Source organism: Argiope bruennichi, chromosome 8 (genome assembly GCF_947563725.1).
Source record: "Argiope bruennichi chromosome 8, qqArgBrue1.1, whole genome shotgun sequence".
In the NCBI taxonomy this organism is placed as follows: domain Eukaryota; kingdom Metazoa; phylum Arthropoda; class Arachnida; order Araneae; family Araneidae; genus Argiope; species Argiope bruennichi.
The window spans coordinates 105,162,675-105,182,415 of NC_079158.1; the positions used below are offsets into that span (position 1 = coordinate 105,162,675).

At 27.3% G+C, this 19,741-nt stretch overlaps 2 protein-coding genes across 2 annotated transcripts in view; one reads left to right on the plus strand and one right to left on the minus strand.

The window, feature by feature from the left end:
* Nucleotides 1–4,785, minus strand: part of LOC129980861 (large proline-rich protein BAG6-like) — a 46,040-nt gene extending 41,255 nt beyond the window's left edge. The window contains exons 1-2 of the mRNA XM_056091300.1: nt 4,767–4,785; nt 443–512 (exon numbers count right to left, since the gene is read on the minus strand). Coding sequence (XP_055947275.1) covers nt 443–505 — 63 coding nt within the window. The 5' untranslated portion in view covers nt 506–512; nt 4,767–4,785. The remainder of the gene's footprint in view (nt 1–442; nt 513–4,766) is intronic.
* Nucleotides 4,786–5,095: 310 nt separating this feature from the next.
* On the plus strand, nt 5,096–10,596 carry LOC129980862 (Parkinson disease protein 7 homolog). Its single transcript, XM_056091301.1, has 5 exons — nt 5,096–5,275; nt 5,432–5,590; nt 8,737–8,806; nt 9,666–9,749; nt 10,410–10,596. The coding sequence occupies exons 1-5, from the start codon at nt 5,189–5,191 to the stop codon at nt 10,577–10,579; spliced, it is 570 nt and encodes a 189-aa protein (XP_055947276.1). The 5' UTR covers nt 5,096–5,188; the 3' UTR covers nt 10,580–10,596.
* Nucleotides 10,597–19,741: the final 9,145 nt, after the last annotated feature.

Genomic DNA, 19,741 nt, shown 5'->3' on the forward strand with positions numbered 1-19,741 from the left:
ATATAAAATCTATTTCATTAAAAGAATGAGACAGGTAAACAAGTTCTCATTTTTAATTGACAGCATATGAAAAAGCTGTGCTCTAAATTTTAAAATAAATAAATAAAAAAAAATTTTAAGGCACTAAGTGAATAACATTGAAAAAAAAAATCAAAGAAACAAATGAATATGGACATCAATAGCAGAAATGCAAAATATAATACCATTAATACTTAAATGAATGGAAACTGTAGAATGTATTAGATGCTTCAATAATAACAACAAAAAAGGCAACAAGAGAAGGGGGGAGGAAGGCTTTTTCTACTAGATAATGTCCCAAGGAATTCTTTTCTACATTTGACTGATAATTTGTTATCAATAATATATTATTAATGTGGACAGATTCCTACTAATTCAAATTATTAAATGTCCAAGATTCATTAATATTTTAACAAGTACTCACTTCATCCGGAACAGAAAATGAATGGTTCTGTGAATCAAGAGTTTTTACTGTTACTTCCAACATTTTAGGTCTAAAATACAAAAAAAATCATAAATATTAATAATAAATGTTTTAATAAACTACCAGTTTTCATAACTTTAATTAAAGACATACTTTTAAAAATATAAAATTTATTATAAAACAATTTAGCACAATAAACTGTTTTTATTACTAAAACATATAATTCAGATGTAACTATCAATTATAAATAGTAATCTGAAAATAATACAAATAAATTCTGCATTATCATATGACATGAATTTCAGAAAACGTTTAATTTAAATATAAGATAATTATTAAGCCTATGTATATGTCTATTTAATTATATTCAAAAAGACTGACTGAATAAGGACCACAAAGCCAAAATCATCATCTGTCAACCAATATATAAATAGGTTACTAAACAGAAAAGCCAAAACTTCTCATAATTTCTAAATACAGTTTAATTAAAATCTCACATTCCCAGATTTCAAAGTATATTTATACCAAAATTGGTACCCTATGTCAAACAGTCTGCTTTTAGGTCATCAACACTTAGAGCCATTTTCCATTGTGATTACCTGGTAAATACTAAATGTTTTTGCTAAATATTTTGTAAGATTATAAGATCGTTTTAAACTTCAAATTTTTGATAGACAGGCAATTAGTCATGTTTTAGAATCTTTACATTGTTCTCTTTATAATGTTATGCATATCCCTAATTTCCTATATTACCTATAATTTGGACTTTAATTTGTAATGGAAATGTTTAAACTTCAATTAAATCAACAATCTTCTACATGAAATTAAACATGCTTTTTTTTAAAAAAAATATCAAAATAGAATCCTTCAAGCATTGAAATTTTGTGTTTACTGTAGAACATGTCTTATTATTTACACAATGCACCAAGGAAGTATTGAATGGAAATTTTCCTAATTCAATAAAAAATTCAGTTTAAAACAATAAAGTAATGTTCAAATTTAAAAAAAGCAATATATTTTTATACATCCAATTATTATAGAAAAGCAGCAATGTTTAAAAATGAATAAATTAAAAAAAAATTATATCAGTGTATATTTCTTAAGTAAAACCTAAATAAATTGTAAGTGCAATTAATATTGAAAAGTTTTATTATTAATTATATCAGTGTATACTTCTAAAGTAAAACCTAAATTGTAAGTGCAATTAATATTGAAAAGTTTTATTATTAATTATATCAGTGTATACTTCTAAAGTAAAACCTAAATTGTAAGTGCAATTAATATTGAAAAATTTTATTAATAGCTTGCCTTAAATAAAAATCTATTCAAAATGGAAAAATAAACAGACAACAGGAGAAGAAGAATCGAAGACGAAATATTTGTAACGACAATATCTTAATAAAAACAAAAATTATTTCAGTTTCATTACAAAAGTAAAATATTGTGTTGTAAAATATGCTTAAAATTTATTTAATCAAAAAGGAGATAAAAAAATGTTAAACAAAATTGGTAACATAGAAAAAAATAACTTCCTAAAAAATGTTGTAAAAACCATTTTTGTACTTTTATAATTTTAGAAACTATGGTAAAAAAAATATAAAATTTTGATTTTTTAGTAATTAAAACACACACACACATTTCAAATTGCATATTCTCACTCTCCAAATATCAATGCCAAATTTAACAGCTCTATGCCCAACAGTAAAGTTTTGTAAAGCATTAATATATTGTTGTTCAAAATGTTCATTAGATTAGAGATTAGCAGCCAACTGATTTGCCAGGATTACTGATTACAAAAAATTTCATTTTCTTTATTTTATGTAATAATCTTAACTTATTAACTGGGTAATTAACTTATAGTCAACTCATTTTGCATTGAAATATTTCATCATCCAATTAACAGGTTAATGGGATCTTCAAAAAAGTATTTTTAAACTAATTTTTATAATTTTGTAATTTGGATTACTTTAGAAGCCTTAATTTTCTCTCCTCTCTAAATGCTCAAATTTATCTAATTTTCTGTTATTAAAACATTGACGTTTCTGAAATAAATCATAATTTATGTTCACTTTAAATATGATGTGAAGATTAATTTAAAAATATAAAAACGAATAATTTAAGAATAATAATTAAGAATAATTTTTGAAGTTATGTATGTTCTGCAGAATATATTTCAAGACTTACATAATATATCAGAGAATAATTTAATAAAAATTTCAAGATACAATAAAAAAATTTTAGCACACTACAATAAGAAATCAAAACATCAAGTTAAAAGAGTAATTTATTCATTTAGTTACATTAAAGGAAAGACCAACATTGTTTTAAATTAAATGAAATTTTAAAATGTTTATTATTAGTTAAACTTAATCCTAATCTGAAAATATCAAATATTAATTAAAAGTATGCTTTTAGTAATATTTTTTAATCAATCTCCAAAATTTCATTAAAACTAAGCTTATAACAGAAAATTTTTCAATACTGAAAAATAACCCAAATCTTCAGAATAAATAGTCATGATCAGAAACAATAGAAGAAGAAATAGGATAAATATTATGAGTAACAATGAAAATGATTTGGGTTTTATTTAAACAAAAATATTGCTGAAAGCAACTTACATTAATTTTTTTTTAATTACACTGCAACTAAATTAGTATCATTAAAAAATTAAACAAAATTCTAATTAAAATTTCATGTAAGTCATAGCATATCACTATGTTTCAAAGTTTATCTGTACCAAATTTTAAAATTCTAGGTCTAAAAGCTGTCTTGTACAACAACACAATTCTCTATTTTATTAATAAAAACAAGATAATGCACATCCAGAATAAGGAAGTTAAATTTAATCTCTAATAAGTTTCATATCAAGAAATATTATTAATCTCATTCATTACTATTATTGGACTGAGATGTTCAAACAGTATATTCACAGCTTTTCATTTTAAATATATCCAATGAAAATTAACAATAAACAGATTGGAAAAGGGGAAAGTTCATTCAGAATAAACTTCAAACTTAAAAACTTATGAGATTTTAGAATAATTTAGATTTCTTAGAAAATCTAAAATCAAGCATAAACTAAATTATTAGACTGCAATTGAGAGAATAGCCTTTCCTTTAAATTCTTTTAATTCTAAATCTTATACTAAAAGCAAACATAAAAATCTAATTCTAAAATAACCAAAGGCAGTACTAATTAATAGGAATAAAATCAAGAAAATTAGTATGCTAGTTGCAGTTAATAATAAGCAAACAAAAGCAAGTTTTTAAGTACAGATCAATATATATTCAATTACAGGAAATGGCTAAATAAAATAATCAAGACATATTAAAGAAAGCAATGATTGCTTTTCACTTGCCTTTTTAAATTGAGAGTAGAAACTGTAAATATTTCTTACATAAATAATTTTATATTTTTTAAAGATAGATCATAGTTTTTATGTTATATATTTTAAAGTAAGTGCAAAAAGAACAATCTGTAATTTATATAAAGTTGATAATAAACTTAAAAAGGTGAGCAAGTTTTAACCTCGCTATTCACAAGAACAATTATCAGTTTTAAACACATTATTAACTTTCAGATTTGGCTTTGAAATTATGCCATGCTTTGAAATATGCCATGCTTTAAAATATGCATTAAAAAATGTAATTTTTTTCAATTCTTTAAAAAGTTTTGATTAGTCTTTAAAAATTTTTATTATAATTTTCTCACAATCAAGCCTCAGACAATCACATTTTTTTTTTTTAAATCAATCACATGAGAGAACTAAAAATTTTCAATGACACAGAGCACCGAAAATTTCAGAATTAAAATCAATTTTTATTACAATGCCAAACAATATTTTTAATGGAAATAGTTTTAAGATACACTGCTACAAATTATTCAATTATATGTTATCTGAATGAAAAATTTATTATTTTGCACAAAAAATTGAGTACTTATACTAAAATTTCAAAAAAATATTATAAATAAACATATTTTTCAAATTATATATCATTTATATACAATCAATGTTTGTTTTATATTATAATATATTTTATATTAAATATAATAATTTTGCTTCACAACGTAAAAATGAATCTTAATTAGTTTTATTCAGATAAATTGCGGAAATTCTCAAACAATAGGCAAAGTGAAGAAGAAATAAACTTTAATCTTATGACTCTTACTTTAACCTAGTTAACGCTTAATGATTTTATAGTAAGTAGTGTAGAACCTATCATATTAACTAAATAATAATAAGTTAAAATCGAATAATAATAAAAAATACGCAATTTTAGCATAAATATTTACGCTGGGAAAGAAAAAAGTAGTACAACATACTGCGATTTAATTAATTTATGGAACTCCAAAAATTCAATAAATGAATAAAATGATATGGTTTTTTTGAAATTATGCGTCAGAAGTAAATAAAAAAATATTATCAAATTTTATAATAGAATTTACAAGAATCAATCATAAACATACTTGCAATCACAAGAAGTGCAACAAACTCGGAGCTAAAGAGAAAATTTTAAATGTTGCCAGTTATTTCTTACAATCTTACAGAAATGTTCTAAATGAAGGCTCTACTATAGTTCATTGATTGAGAGCGATACGTCACGTCAGGTATATGGGTACAACTCGTAATTCAACTGAATTGAAGTGAAATGAACATTTTAGGGAATTTGAGATTTGTGTTGGAAAGGGATTTGCCAAACCGGCGATTGTTCCTGTTTCGATTTCGATAATTTTCACCTCGCAACATGTCGAAAACTGCATTATTAATATTATCCGAAGGATCAGAAGAAATGGAAGCTGTTATTTCAGCTGATGTTTTAAGAAGGGCTGGAGTAAGTTTTTGTTCACTCGTCATACTCGAAGATAGGAGATTTCAATTGTATGTTGCGTTTACCTTGACCTTCAACATTTGAAATTCATACTATATTATTTAATAATTAATTTATAATAACTTTATGACATTATTTTAACGCTGTTGTTTTTAAAAGGTAAAAGTTACGATAGCCGGTCTCCAAGGTTCAAATCCTATAAAATGCAGTAGGGATGTTGTTATTGTGCCAGACGTCAGTCTTCAAGAGGCGGCAAAACAGACTTATGATGCAGTAATTTTACCTGGAGGTCTTAAAGGAGCCGAGAGTTTAGCACAAGTCAGTATTATTTTTAATATAGTGTGTAATTAAATTCATTTTGGCATGATATTTAATGAATGTATTGTTATTTAAGTGTAATTCTGGTTTTGGAATTTTAATATTAGTATATTATAACTTATCTGAATTGCTTACCATCATAATTAAAAATTAGTATGGATACCTTAAAGTATCCTGCATATTGCATTAAAGCTGACTTATTTAATCTAAATTTTTCTAGTTTGTTTTTATATTTTAAATTAAAATATTCTATGTTCAGTTCAAAAATCTTCATTATTGTTTCTTTAAAATTTTAAAAATTTTACTCATACTGGGTCAGATGCTTACTGGAACTTTTTCTTAAGAAAATTGAAATTTGTAACCAATAGAATATTCTGTCAATTCTAAATGGTTGAAGATGAAAATACTTTTGTGTCTGTATATATGCAGGGGTGTTTGTGCTCCGGGGAAACCCCGGAATTCCGGGGATTTTGAACTTCGATCCCCGGAATTTCCGGGGATCGTCGTTCAAAAGGAAGTAGGAATAATAATGAATTATTTATTTTGATCTGGGTAATTTTGTTTGCTTTTAAAGCAGAAAACGCAAGGTCCTTGTGTGTGGTGAAAACTTTTCCTTTCTTTCTCCAAAGGCAGTGATAATGCGTGAAAAGGGGGAAAAACTTCTTTTTTGTTATTTCCTTATTGCGAGTTATGACTCATTCCCCCGGTTCTCGGACATTCTCTTCTGGATTCTTTTCGGCAAGTAGGCGCGGCAGAAAAAAAAGGGGGAGACTTCGTTCGACCAGATGTGCGATAACGTGACTCTGGGTTCAAAGATCTTATCTCTCCTGGCGTGGCGCCAATAAGTAGAGAAGGGGGATTTTTCGCCGTATTAGCTATTTGTCATTGATCGCTTCGCAACTTTTTTTTCTCCGCTGTGTAAAATTTTCGTTTCATTTATTGATGCACGTGTAAATTTTTCGTTTCGCTTATTGAAGTATTTTTTTATTTATGTACGCAAGAGAATTTCATTTAGAAATTTCAGCATATGAAACAGAAATTACCCCTTAAAAATTCATATCTAATTAGTTTTACAGCATTAGATCCAGAGCTAAGAGGTAAAACCAGTACAATATTAGCTTTTGAAAAATTATCATCTTTTATGTCCCATATTTTTAGTGATAATGAAAAGTCAAAAGTAGAAGCTGAAATAAGGTTATACCAGAGTGATATTGATATCACCAAAGAAATGCTCTACACATCTGATGAAAGTGGAAATCAAGTCAAGTGTACAATTGATAAATATTGGTCTAAAGTTTTTAATTTAAAAGATGATTTCACAAATGATTATAAGTATCCTACATTGGTTAAATTGGTCAAAGCCTGCCTTAGCTGCTTCCATGGCCCATTAGTGGAAAGTGCATTCAATTTAATGGATACACTTGTCACTGACTATAGAACCTCTCTTAAGATTGATTCCCTAGATGCAGTGCAGACTATTAAATATGATTTAATGGCTTCTAAAGAAACCTCATGTGAAAAATATGGCTCAAAAAATCCAATGACTGATCCAATTCACAAAGATCTCTTACTGAATATGAACAGAAGTTGGGAAAACATATCAAGAGGACTTAAAAACATGTATTTCAGATGAGTCACCTATAAAAGTCTCTGAAAAACCTTCTACATTAGCAGAAAAGCAAACTGCTTCTACCTCTGCATGTGCAGTTCTCGAGGAAATTTCTTCAACTGTAAATGAGGAAAATAAAAGTCAACCTTCCTGCAATTATGAAGTTCACCACAAAAGAAAGACAAGCCCAGAAACATCAAAAAAAAAAAAAAAAAAAGCAGCAGAAATAAGATAATTTTTTTTAAAAGAATTAATTCAGGTAATTTAAAATATTTGCATAAAATGTAATAGTTTATATGTTTGAAAATTTATGGTTATTAATTTTGCAAAAAAAGTAATTCATTGAACTTTTATAATTAGGTCATTCAATACTTCATAATTGTAATTTTTCATTTCTCCCCCCCCCCCCTTCTCGAAACTCCAAAATGCCGGTAGTAAGTCCGTAAAAGTTTCAGGGGATTTTTTGGGGTCCCACAAACACCCCTGTATATGTGTTAGATAGATTTATAGATTATAATATTTATAATTGAGTAGAGGATGAAAATCACAATTGGTTGTTAGTTCATTTGTTTAATTTGTCTTTACAAAGAAAAACAGTTTAATGAAATGACATTAAAATATCGGGTATTAAAATCATCATATATGATAATAATAGAGCAACCAAAAGATAATAGATTTGCTTAACATTTTATAGAGAACATTCATATAACACTGTTTTGTAGCAATGCATTTCTGTTATTGCTTGTAAAAAATATGTTATTTCCCTGGTATAATAAATGCTTGGATAAATAAGAAGAGAAAAATGCATTCTGTGAGAGAAGAAGCAAAATGCTGATGGGGACAATGAAATATATTGATTTCTTTTGAGATTGAAGAGTACATAATTGGATTAAAATTAATGATTTTTATTAAAGGTGATTTTCATTCTGTTTCAGTTTATTGCCAAGTGTAATATGCAGATTTTGTAAAGTCAAATAAAAATGGATTTAGATAAAAGATAAGATAGAATTTTTGCTCAAGATTGTAATTGTATATAATATATGGTCTAGTTTGTTAAATATTATTACCATAGACTTCAAGATGATGATTATTATTATTTTACAGATTAAAATCTTGTATCTTTTCTTTTAACAACTTGCATTGTAAAAAAGGAGCATGAAAAAGATAACATATTATTGAAAGAAATCTTACTCTTGTTATTTTATATGCATTTTTTTATACTTGTCTACTAAACACTTGTCATCCATTAATTACAACAAAAACTGTTATAAATATCATATTTATTGCAATCAGCAATTAATCTAAAAAAAAAATCATCAAAGATGTCATGTTAGTCTATTGACTATATCTGCCAATGTCTAACAGTTAAACTTAAGGATCATTGATTTTATGCTGTCAATACATTACTACTTATTCTTTTATATGCATTCTTATATTTTAAATTCTAATAATATTAATAAATATTTTAATAGTAAATAAATTTTTTTTCCTGTTATCATTATGATAACAAATGAAATTATACTTAAATTTTTTTCAGAGTGACATTGTTAAGGATATACTTCAATCTCAAGAAAAAAGTGGTCGTCTAATTGCAGCAATATGTGCAGGTACTTTCTTTCTTTCCCCGCCCCCACCCAAATATATATAATTTAAAAATTTTAATGTTAGTTATGTTTTTTTGCATTTAACTTTTTGTAATCAGTTTTTTAAAAATAATAAATAATAATGAAAATTTCTTAATAGTAAGAATAATTGATGTAGATTCTTATTTGAAAATCATTTGTTGAAAATAATAAGATGGGTTTTAAAAAATGTATATATGTATTCCTAAAAAAGGCTAGACACTGCTAAGATGTCTCTAATACCCTCTTTGAAATCAATATAAACAGCAAATTATTAATAATGCACTGGACTTGTTAACAACATTTTTATTGATTGATAATGGAATCGGGTAGCACTCAAGATCACAAGTAAATGATTAAACTTGCAGTTAAAAAACACACCTTTGCCTGGCTATTTATAGTATGGGTTTTTAAGCTGTGTATAAGATGTTATATACTATAAAAATTGCTCATGTGATCATGCTTTTGTTAAAGCTTCTTTATTTCTCCAATGAAAATATTTTGTCTTCATCTAAAATGAAAAGGATGACAGCATTTTGGTGTCAAGATTTTTTTTATACTGAGATTAATTTTTATCTTTTATCCCCAACTACATTTTAAGGAGTTTGCTAGACTTCTCTTATTTGACTTGAGGTTATTGTAATTAACTCACTGATATGTCATCTATTATTTATTAAATTTTTTAGCAATGAATATATAGTATTTATAGAATGTTATTTGTTGCAAATATTCTTCCTATTATATGTCTTTAATTCTGTAGCTTATATCAGATTTCAATAAATGTTGTATTTTATAAGCCTAATTGTATTAGATTGCTCATAATTCCTATTTATTTACATTACAGCTCCAATTGCCTTGAAGAGTCATTCTATTGGAACTGGAAAGCAGATAACTTCTCATCCATGCAAACAAGCTGAGCTATCTACAGGTATTGAAGACTATTATTAAAAATCTTCTCAACTGAGTTTTATATTGTATGATTTTCTTTTTAAAATGTTATTTAAAAACTAACCACTATTTAAAATTTTCACTAATTTAAATGGTTTAAAAGAAATTGTACTTTCATAGTATAGGTTTATTTGATACCATCATTTTTAAAGGGAAATGTGATTACACTTATCTGATAATTATTCTTGAAATTGAATTTTACAATGCAAATTAATTGTACCCAAAACCATTCAATTTTGTATAATTTATTTTTCAAAATATATTAATCCAAGGCAGAAATTATAGACATCCTACTTTTTAAAACAATAAAGTTTTCTATTTTATTTGCTTTGAGAATACTTTTTAAATTCCTATAAAGAATAATTAAAATAATGTGCGAAACAATAGGTTTTTTTTTAAAATTAAGCATATATTTTAATTTTATTTATCTATAGATCTTTAAGAAATGCTGAAAATTGCTCTTTAAAAATCTTTTATTAACAATTTGTCATTATCTTATTCAAATGAGTAAAAATGTGACTTAAATAATATGTATTTTTAAATATAATGTAATTGACTATAATGTATAATATGTATTTAATATAATGTATAATATGACTTAAATATAATGTATTTTTAATATATTGGCAATTTCTTTTAGGGGAATACACATATGTTGAAAAACGTGTGGCTGTTGATGAACATCTGATAACCAGTCGAGGTCCAGGAACAGCATTTGAATTTGCCCTGGCTATTGTCAAGTACTTTTTTGGAAAAGAAAAGGCTGCTTCCCTTATTAACCCAATGTTGGTAAATGCTGAAATTGAATAAATGGCTATATTAAAGAATTTTGTATTTTTTTCTCCTGTTTTGGTCAGATGTGAGCTACAGTGAATGATTACAATACTGAGTGTTTATATGGAAATTATGATTTCAATGTTATCCATAGATTGGATTATACATGTGAAATTTTCTGATTTTGGGAAGAATTTATCAAAATCAATAAACATCATTTTGTGTTTTGCAAATGTGATTTAATTATTTTTCATTTGGAACGTTATATGAATTACATTAATTTGAGTCTTTAATAAACATTTGTATATTTAAAATAACTTAAACATTCAAAATAATTGTGTTCCCTATGAGTGCTCACAAGATTTTCCCATTTTTTTATTTGCTTTTCATGTTGTTATTTTGACAATTGAATGAATTTGTCAAACATTTATTTGCTAATTTTTTTAATTTGAGTCTCATCTCCTTCCCCCTCCCACATGCACATGTTATAAAAACATGCTTTGTGACATGTAAAAATGTGTGCTGTACCATAATTAAAACACTGGAAAAAGTTTCATGGAATTATTTATGAAATTAACAAACATATTATTAATTAAGATTATGAGCTTTCCTTAACTTGACAAGCATTCATCTTAAAATTAAATTATATATTCCCCAGTATTATCATACAGTTTTTCCAAATTAAGCAACAGTGAAGTGAAATTTAAGGTATTAAAAAAGCAAACAAAAAAATGTTTAAAAATCTGAAAAATGCACTCTGCTGAGGGAGAGGGGGCAGGTCTAATGTTTTTATGGGAATCTTTTTATATGAACTCCTTTTAAGTCATGGAAATTCGTAATTTTATTCAGAAATATCTCTGCCAGTCTTACAAATAACTCCATGAAAATTTTACTTGTGTTTTTATTATGGTATAGTATACTTTTTCTAATTCTTGAATTGATCTTTTTTATGCTTTGGGTTATTTTTTGTAGCTTCCATATTTCACTTTTAACAGTGCTGTAACCTGTCTGAATAAATTAGGAATAGCCATTTTGCATTTTGCTATAGGTACGCATTACTTCCCTGACTATATGAAACACCAAATATATTCCAACTTTGGTGTGAATTAATGATTATGAGTCTATCAAAAAGTTGACTTTTTATTTCCTAAAGTATGATTCAATCTATGGACTTGTCTAAGGAAGAAAATTAAGAATTACAACCATAAGCTCTATAAGAATATCAGGTGACCATATCAACTTAGCTATGATTAGACCATTACCTGTAGCTTTGTTATACCAACTTGATATGAACTTTTTACTGCTTAATTTTATTAAGTAAAATCCTCTTTTTTAAAAAAAAAAAAAAAAAAAAATTATTTCCACCACTTTACTAATTAGTTTTAATATCTACGTAGCATATTTGAATGTATTAAACACAACCATCTTTTCTAAGTAATATTATTGACATTCAATTGGCAATTAAAAAATTTATCAAATTTTTTTAAAAATTGCTAACAAGATTAATTAGATTTTATTAAATTAGTATTCTTTAAATGTTTTTCACCTACCGTGCTTTTTGAAAAAGACTAATGATCTGGTATTCATCAAAATATAATAATCCCAAAATTGGAAAATAATTCAGGAAGTAAAGCATTAATTAATATCAAATCAGAAGAAAATTAATTTTATTGAGATATGACAAATTTTTATGAAATTCTTTAACCTCTTCATGCATACTCTGTAATAACACAAAAGTTAATGAAAAGGAATTGGTTTTATTTTTATAACTAATCGTTTTTGTAAATAAATTTATCAGAGTTAAATCAAACCAATTTTTTAACAAATCAGAAATGTCGAAATAAAGGCTAAAAATGTGATGACATCGTTAGTCTGTGATGTACAGATGTACTTAATCTGTGCACAAGAGGACACCTGAAGAATCAATTTTAAAAAATAATGTCCTAACGTAGACAATATTCTTTGTGTTTGTTTGCATGTGCTTTTTTTTTTTTTTTTTTTTTTGTCAGTGAATATAAAGTTTGAATCCAAAATATATGTTGCATGAGCATGTCAGAAAGAAAACTGTTAAAACACTTTATTTATTGTCATTTTGCCATATCTAGCATTCTTTCATCATTGAAATTATTGATATGAAAATTGCTAAATCTTTCAATTAGTAAATATAAATCGCTTCAAATGTCAGTTTTTATTGTCTTCCAATATTAAATTTAGTGTAATCTTCTCAGAGTTGCAAGTAATTAATTTTATGTTCGCTCAGATTTCTTATGTTCTTCCTAGTTAGTAACACAATCACCACATTTTTTTTTTTTTTTTGTTAGAGTATGATTATCTATCTCTGATGTGCAAGATCACATGTAAGAGGATAATTCATGTTAATAACAGCCAAATGGAATCTATGGAGATTTTTTTCGACATGTCTTACTACAAAGATTTAGCTCTTTTAAGCATCATGCTGGTCAATTTGTACTGAAATCTTCATTTATTATGAATGATGATTCTCTAAAACGACTCCTATGTATGATGAACGATGATTCCATTGTATAAGTAAATTTTTCTAATTCGAATTTTAAATTTGCTGGTTAAGTGCAATTTGCAATAATAATATTAAAGTATTATTGACTAAAAAATTAAAACAATAATATTTCTGGAAATCCTGATTAGAATATAGTTAAAACGGCTTTTTAAGATGATAGAAGTTCTAGGACAGACTTTCTTATATATACATACAATGTTTGAAGAAATTGTAGTTAAATCACCAGAAATTAAATATGTCTCAGACATATATTGTTGCAAATGTGTAATTTTACTTCCCAGTAAAGTAAGTCTTCTAAAGTGGAAGAGTCTTACAGCAACTCTGATTCTAAACAGAGCTGAAATCAGTCGAATATTGAAGCACAATTGAGTCATGTGCTGAGAACCAGTCTGTATTGAATTAGACGATGACTCCTTTATTTAGGAGTCTTTAATTTATCGAGTAGTTGAATTCTTTCTGAACTCCTAATGTTATTAATTATTACTGATTAGCTACGCTGTTAAGTGCTGCTCTTATGTATGCTCAGGCTGTATTCTGTTGTTTATGATTTCGTGTCTTCGTAATTAAGTATGATTCTTTTTTTTTATTGAGCCTATTGGACTGTTTCACCATATACCTACTACACGGGACCCGTTTGGTATTCATATTACGGATTTTGAATTTTTCCATAACAATATGGGATATTTTTATTGATGAGATCTAATTGAAATGAGGCGACTCTCACATGATTCAAATTTAAAAGTCCTTAACTAATGCCAAACGTGTTTTGATTATAAAATGTCAACAGGTTTAATATTCCAGTTTATCATGGTTTCATAAATTTCTCTTAAAAATGCCTCATCATTTTTGCATTTTAATTTCTTGGTTAATGTCAGTTTTTAAACAAAATTTTTGGTTTAGAGATAGCAGTTCTCACACATAACAGACCATGACCATGCCTTTTATGTCCTTTTCCATATTTATTGCAGATGATAATATTTTAGTTTGGCATTCCTTCATTAATTGCCCATATTGCAACTTTATTTAAATTGTAAATACTTTTGAAGATTCATACAGCGCCATTTCATATTTATTTTACATACTTCAATATTTTATTGTAGAAATTTATATTCACATAGAGATCTTTTTTATTTTACCATACCCGTGTTTAATATTTTCATTTCTATTGTGTGTGTGTTTTCAATTATTCATTACCTCCTCAACTCAATTTTTCTTCGACGATATATAGCATGATTTTGGATTTATTTCAATATCATCTTTCAATGTTTCATTGACTTCAATTTTTCAATTCTGAAATCTCTTCATCTCAGTAACATTCCAAATTAGACTTGCTTTTTTTCTGTGTCCTTTAGATTTCTGATTTCCAGTTTAAATTAGCAGTAGTAATTTTCTCTTCTGCATGCTTCTTTCAGTCAAAACTAGCTTCCATTTTTTTTCTTCCCCCCCCCCCCATAGCAGCATATATTGCAGCAGATTGCCCTTCCTTTTCATTCATTCATTTGCTCCAACTGTTCAGACACTTGACCTAACAAGAAGACCTTGTTGTTGGAAGTTTATATTCATGAATTTACACATAAAATTTTAAAAGTTTTCATCGTTTTATTTGCTCAGTATAATTGCAATTGAATGCTTCATTTTGAACTGTTAAGTTGCATATAATCCACTATAATAATATAATTAAGTTGCATATAGCCTTAATGACATATCAAGGATTAGGTTTATCTTTTGCTGAAAAACCGATTGGAAATCATCGGGTTAGACTGCATGAGGGAAATCAAAATCAATATAGTCCAAGAATATTTGGCAGGTAATATATCGCAAAATAAATGTAATGGCTTTTCGTTTCCAAAATTCAAAAAATCAAATATTAACATATTTTCGTAAGCATAGAGACTTTATAAATAAAAAAAAAATCATATAATGGAAGGTGTACAAAAGCTTAATCTACCAATCTATAACACATATCGGTGAGTAAAGCCAAATTTGTGAATAAGTAAAGGTTAATATCCAGTAAATAATTATGCACATTTTGCTTTTTCAAACAGTTTTGGAATTATATTTTCTTACGTACTCTTTATTGTAGATTCCTCCCATAGACTCCTCACCAAAATTCTTTAAATAGAATTCGTATTAAAATAAGTAGAGATGCGCATTAACTAATTTTTGCGTCTTGAGAAATCTTTAAGGTTGCAATCAAAATTCCATATGTAATTACAGTTCCAAAAATGCTGACATTAAGAGACTTATCGATGTCATAAATTTTCCATAAAGTCAAAGTGCTGATACTCTGGTACACAGCAAGACGGATCTTCAATTCTTCATAACGCGAGGGAACTCTCCCCAGTAAAGCTTTGACTTCATCTTTAGCTAGTTTTGCAGCAACATTCACTGTTGATGCAGGTAGCATGATGCTTTGAGACAAGAAGAGATAAAAGATTGCAAATGTTAGAGGGAACAAGTAAGACTCGTAATTTATTTTGGGAGTGAAGACCATATTACAGCCAACCCAAAAGTGAGCAGCCATGCTACTTGAAACAGCTACGAACACTGGATATGAAAAGTAAGTGTCGAGAGTATTCATAAGATTGATGATCCGATCATAAACTTCAAGAAGTAGTTGATATTGGTGTTCCACAAATGGGTCTCGCAGTTGTAGAACAAGTTCATCCAAAAGTGATTTCAGATATCCACATACAAAGCAGTAATAGGCGGCGAGGAGAGTAATGGGTATGCCAAAAACGATTGGATAAATTAAAAACATTATGTCATAATTCAATTCATAATATTTTGGAGGAAAATTCAGTAGATTAAAAACAAAAGAAGCATTTAAAGCGATTTGTTCCATCTTTTTTCGACTAAAAGAATATTGAAAAGTTACATAGAAGCTAATAAGCATCGTTATTCCGAAAGCAGAACAAGCTCTGAAGAACCCTTTAATTTTCTTGTAATTAGCTGAGAAGTGCAAAGAGTCAGATATATGCGATAATTCTTTCAGAATGATTTGGAACTGCCGTCTGGCTTTGCGCATTGAAATGTGTGCGCTTGTTTTTATAAGAATGACAAAAAGGCCGGCCATTTCTATCTTTTTGTCTGGAGCTACCAACATTGATAGCGTTTGGGAAAATACACTGAAAAGGAGCAAAATGCTCATCACATATTTCGGACATTTCCAAATCCAGTAACAAAATTCGTTCTTACGAGAGGATGCATGATGATGTAAAGTTTCAACACCAAACAAATGAAAGCACGTCAGAAGAGGTAAAAGCATTTTACTAAGGGAAATTTTTGGGGATTCACTTGCCATAACTACATTTCGTATACTTTGAGTGAAACGAAAAGTGGTCAATTCCTTATTGACATGTTTTTGAGAATTATTTTTGCCTAGCGAAGGGTTCGTTTTCATCATTTTAATCAATTTAAAATATGACAAACATGCTTTTGCTTCGTTAACTAATATTCTTTGGAGAATAATCAATTTAAACAATTTAGATTAATTGAATTAACTACGTATAAGCGTTGCAAGACGATCTTTTGATTTCTCTAGAAAAAAATTTCGAGGTATGAACTATATTGATTGAAGATATCAACTGTTAAATGAAAGGCACCGATGTCTCCGTCGTTTCAATGTTTTTCGATTTTTCTTGTACATAATTTATTTGCAATTAAAATCGCATGCTGAAGGAAATTGAATTACAATTTTTTCCAATTATAAACTTAAATAGAATTGTTTCAGGTTATATATATTGAGATTGGTATTTTTCCATGCATTTTGGAAACAAAAGAATTGGCTCATAATAAATGCAATTAATCTGGGAATTTTCCAGGAATAATGTAACATGGTTTTCTGTAATAATAATGCTATTGAAAGTTAATAAAATGTTATTGAAAATATCTAGATTTTATTTTTTTGTTTCTTTCTTTCTTTCCCCCCCCCTTATATAGAGATTGAATCACGAAACATGTCCACTTTAAAAAAACTCGGCTATTAAAAGTTTGATTGTTTCTTTTTGCAACAGCATGCATAAAAAAATGACTGATTTGAAATTTATGCTTATTCCACAATCAGATTTCAATTATAATGCAAAGTTAGAAAAATCAGTTTCATATTTAAATTTAATATAAAATTTGAAAAACAAGAGATCTTTATATCATTTAAAAAAAACGACTTTTATATTAGTAATTGAATGTGGTTTAGATTTTATTAACTGTAACTTCATAAAAAACGTTTAGTGATAAAAAAAAAAAAAAGATTATTTAAAATTGGGAAAGGAAAGTCTAAATGATATAGGGCATTTTATAATTCTTGAATTTCAAATTATTGTTAATTTGTGATATAAGAACATCAAATCTTGTGCAATAGTTTGTGATAAGTTTAACTGTTTATTGTAAAAAGCAGGTAATAAAATAATATTCTAACATAGAGTGCTTTTTTTAATTTCTTTGTAATATTGAAAATACTGTAAATGTCAACAGTTTCAGACTCATCAAACTCCATGTTTTAGACCTCATTGAGACTTAGAAAACCATTTTTGGTATAATACCTCTCAATCTTGGAAAGTGATAAAGCAAAAATGCGAATAACTTGAAACTAAGTTTTGATACCTAGAAATTGTTGATTTTCCTCATCGAATGAAATCTGACTTAGGAAAATTTATCTGTCTGTCCATCTACTTGTATGTGAATATCATAACTCCAAAAAGTAACGAAACAATATAAATGAAATTAAGAGCAAGCTTTAGTTCGAGAATTGTTAATAAGTATCAAAGTTTCTACAAAATCCGTTAAATCATCGATTGGCTGCATATTCGATGTATCTGAAAAGAATAAATTAGAAATGCAATCCTTCAGACTAATGTCATTTTGTCATCAAAATTTGTCAAGCTTTTTTGGACCTAATCTCTGAGATGAAAAGCGTTAAAATGAGTATTTTATTCCATTCTCTGAACACTTATGCTTTAAGCATAGTGCATCTTTTTACCAAATATACAAAGAGAGCATTTTCCTTTCAGATTAAATCGAAAAATTTATACTACCATGTATTAGAATAATTAATAAAAACATAATTCCTATCTTTTGATAAGTAAATATCCTTTCACTTTGAAAATATGCTAGATATGGATGCAATCTTCAATGATTCAGCTTATTATTAATGATGCAAGTGTATAATTAATTAATTTTCAAAAGAGTTATCTTTTGAAACTTGAAAAGAAAATTCTTTCCTTTTAAGTTTAATATTCAATTTTCTAAAGAAAAAAGTATTTGTTTCTACTTAAACGCCTGAAGATAACGCTGCCAGCAATCTTAAGCGTTTATAGTTTAATAAGAATTTATAATAGAAAATACGAACATATATAATGCATTTCACTAACCGTATTAAATATGTCTTTATTAATAGAAATGAAACAAGTATTCAATAATAATCCAGAATAAACCAGTGGAAGTGGTCAATCCAAAACTTTCTTACATGTTTTCTAATAAAGATATTATCCCCCCCCCCCCACACACACACACAACATAAAATTGCGGTCCTTGAATAAGGCTGCAAATACCTTTCATGGCATTGGCAAACAATAAAAACGAAGTGATTTGGGACCTAAAACATTATTATTGTACGGCTATATATTTTAGATACCTTTTTCCTGACCGACTGAAACCCAACTTTGACATCGAACTACAGCTGTAGTCAGAAGGTTGCTTACCAAATTTCATAAATCTATGTCATTGCATTTATGAGTTATTGCGTTTAAATGCGTGTTAAAATACAAACCAACAGACGGCCAATCCTTTGACAGAATTAGTTCAAAATTGATAGATATCTTCACTTTAGATTTAAAATCTTTGTATCAAATTTCATGCATCTAGTTTGTATTTATCGTGTTAACTTATATTCGGACTAACAGAATTTCTCTGAATGTATTTCATTCAAAATTTGATAGAAATCTACAGATTTGATGTAAAGTGTGTTTACCATTTATTCATTTAGCTCTAAGCGTTTTTTTTTTTTTTTTTTAATTATCGTATTCATAGACAAACAGATATAATTGCAATGTGTTTCTGACTCGGGGAGTTCTGAAATGTGGAAATTTCTTTCGAATAATTAATCTGGAGTTTGCATGGGGGAAAGTAAAATTACTACACATTTCTTTATTACTGATCATGAGTTTCTAAGATTTTAGAACAAAGATGTTTTTCAAAAAGAAAGAAGGAGAAAGTAAAATTACTACAAATTTCTTTATTACTGATCATGAGTTTCTAAGATTTTAGAACAAATATGTTTTTCAAGGATTTTATATTTTAAAATTAAATTGTTGTTTTGTGAGGTCAATCCATTTATTTATCATTACAGTCATTGGCCATTACCTAAATTTCCGATTAATATGCCATATGTTAATAATGTTCCAAGACGTGTGCTAATGAGTGATCTGTCCATTGTATAAATTTTCCATAAAGTTAAACGACTTCCTTTATTGAAATCTTTTTTAAATTCATATTCAAGATCTTTATCCTGCTGCGGTATCCGACATGATAGACATTGTACAAGAATGTGATATTTCTGTTTGTGACAGCTGCTGGAATCATTATCAGCAATTGAAGAGATAAGCGGAAATTGGACTTGAGAAGGAATAAGAAGTATTCTTGTGCTATATCTGTATCAAATGCTA

What these genes read in the sequence shown, in the direction of transcription:
- LOC129980862 (XM_056091301.1), top strand. Translation starts at nt 5,189, where the DNA reads ATGTCGAAAACTGCATTATTAATATTATCCGAAGGATCAGAAGAAATG. An exon ending in AATTGCAGCAATATGTGCAG is followed by an intron (nt 8,807 to 9,665) that starts GTACTTTCTTTC and finishes TTTACATTACAG; the next exon opens with CTCCAATTGCCTTGAAGAGT. An exon ending in ACAAGCTGAGCTATCTACAG is followed by an intron (nt 9,750 to 10,409) that starts GTATTGAAGACT and finishes AATTTCTTTTAG; the next exon opens with GGGAATACACATATGTTGAA.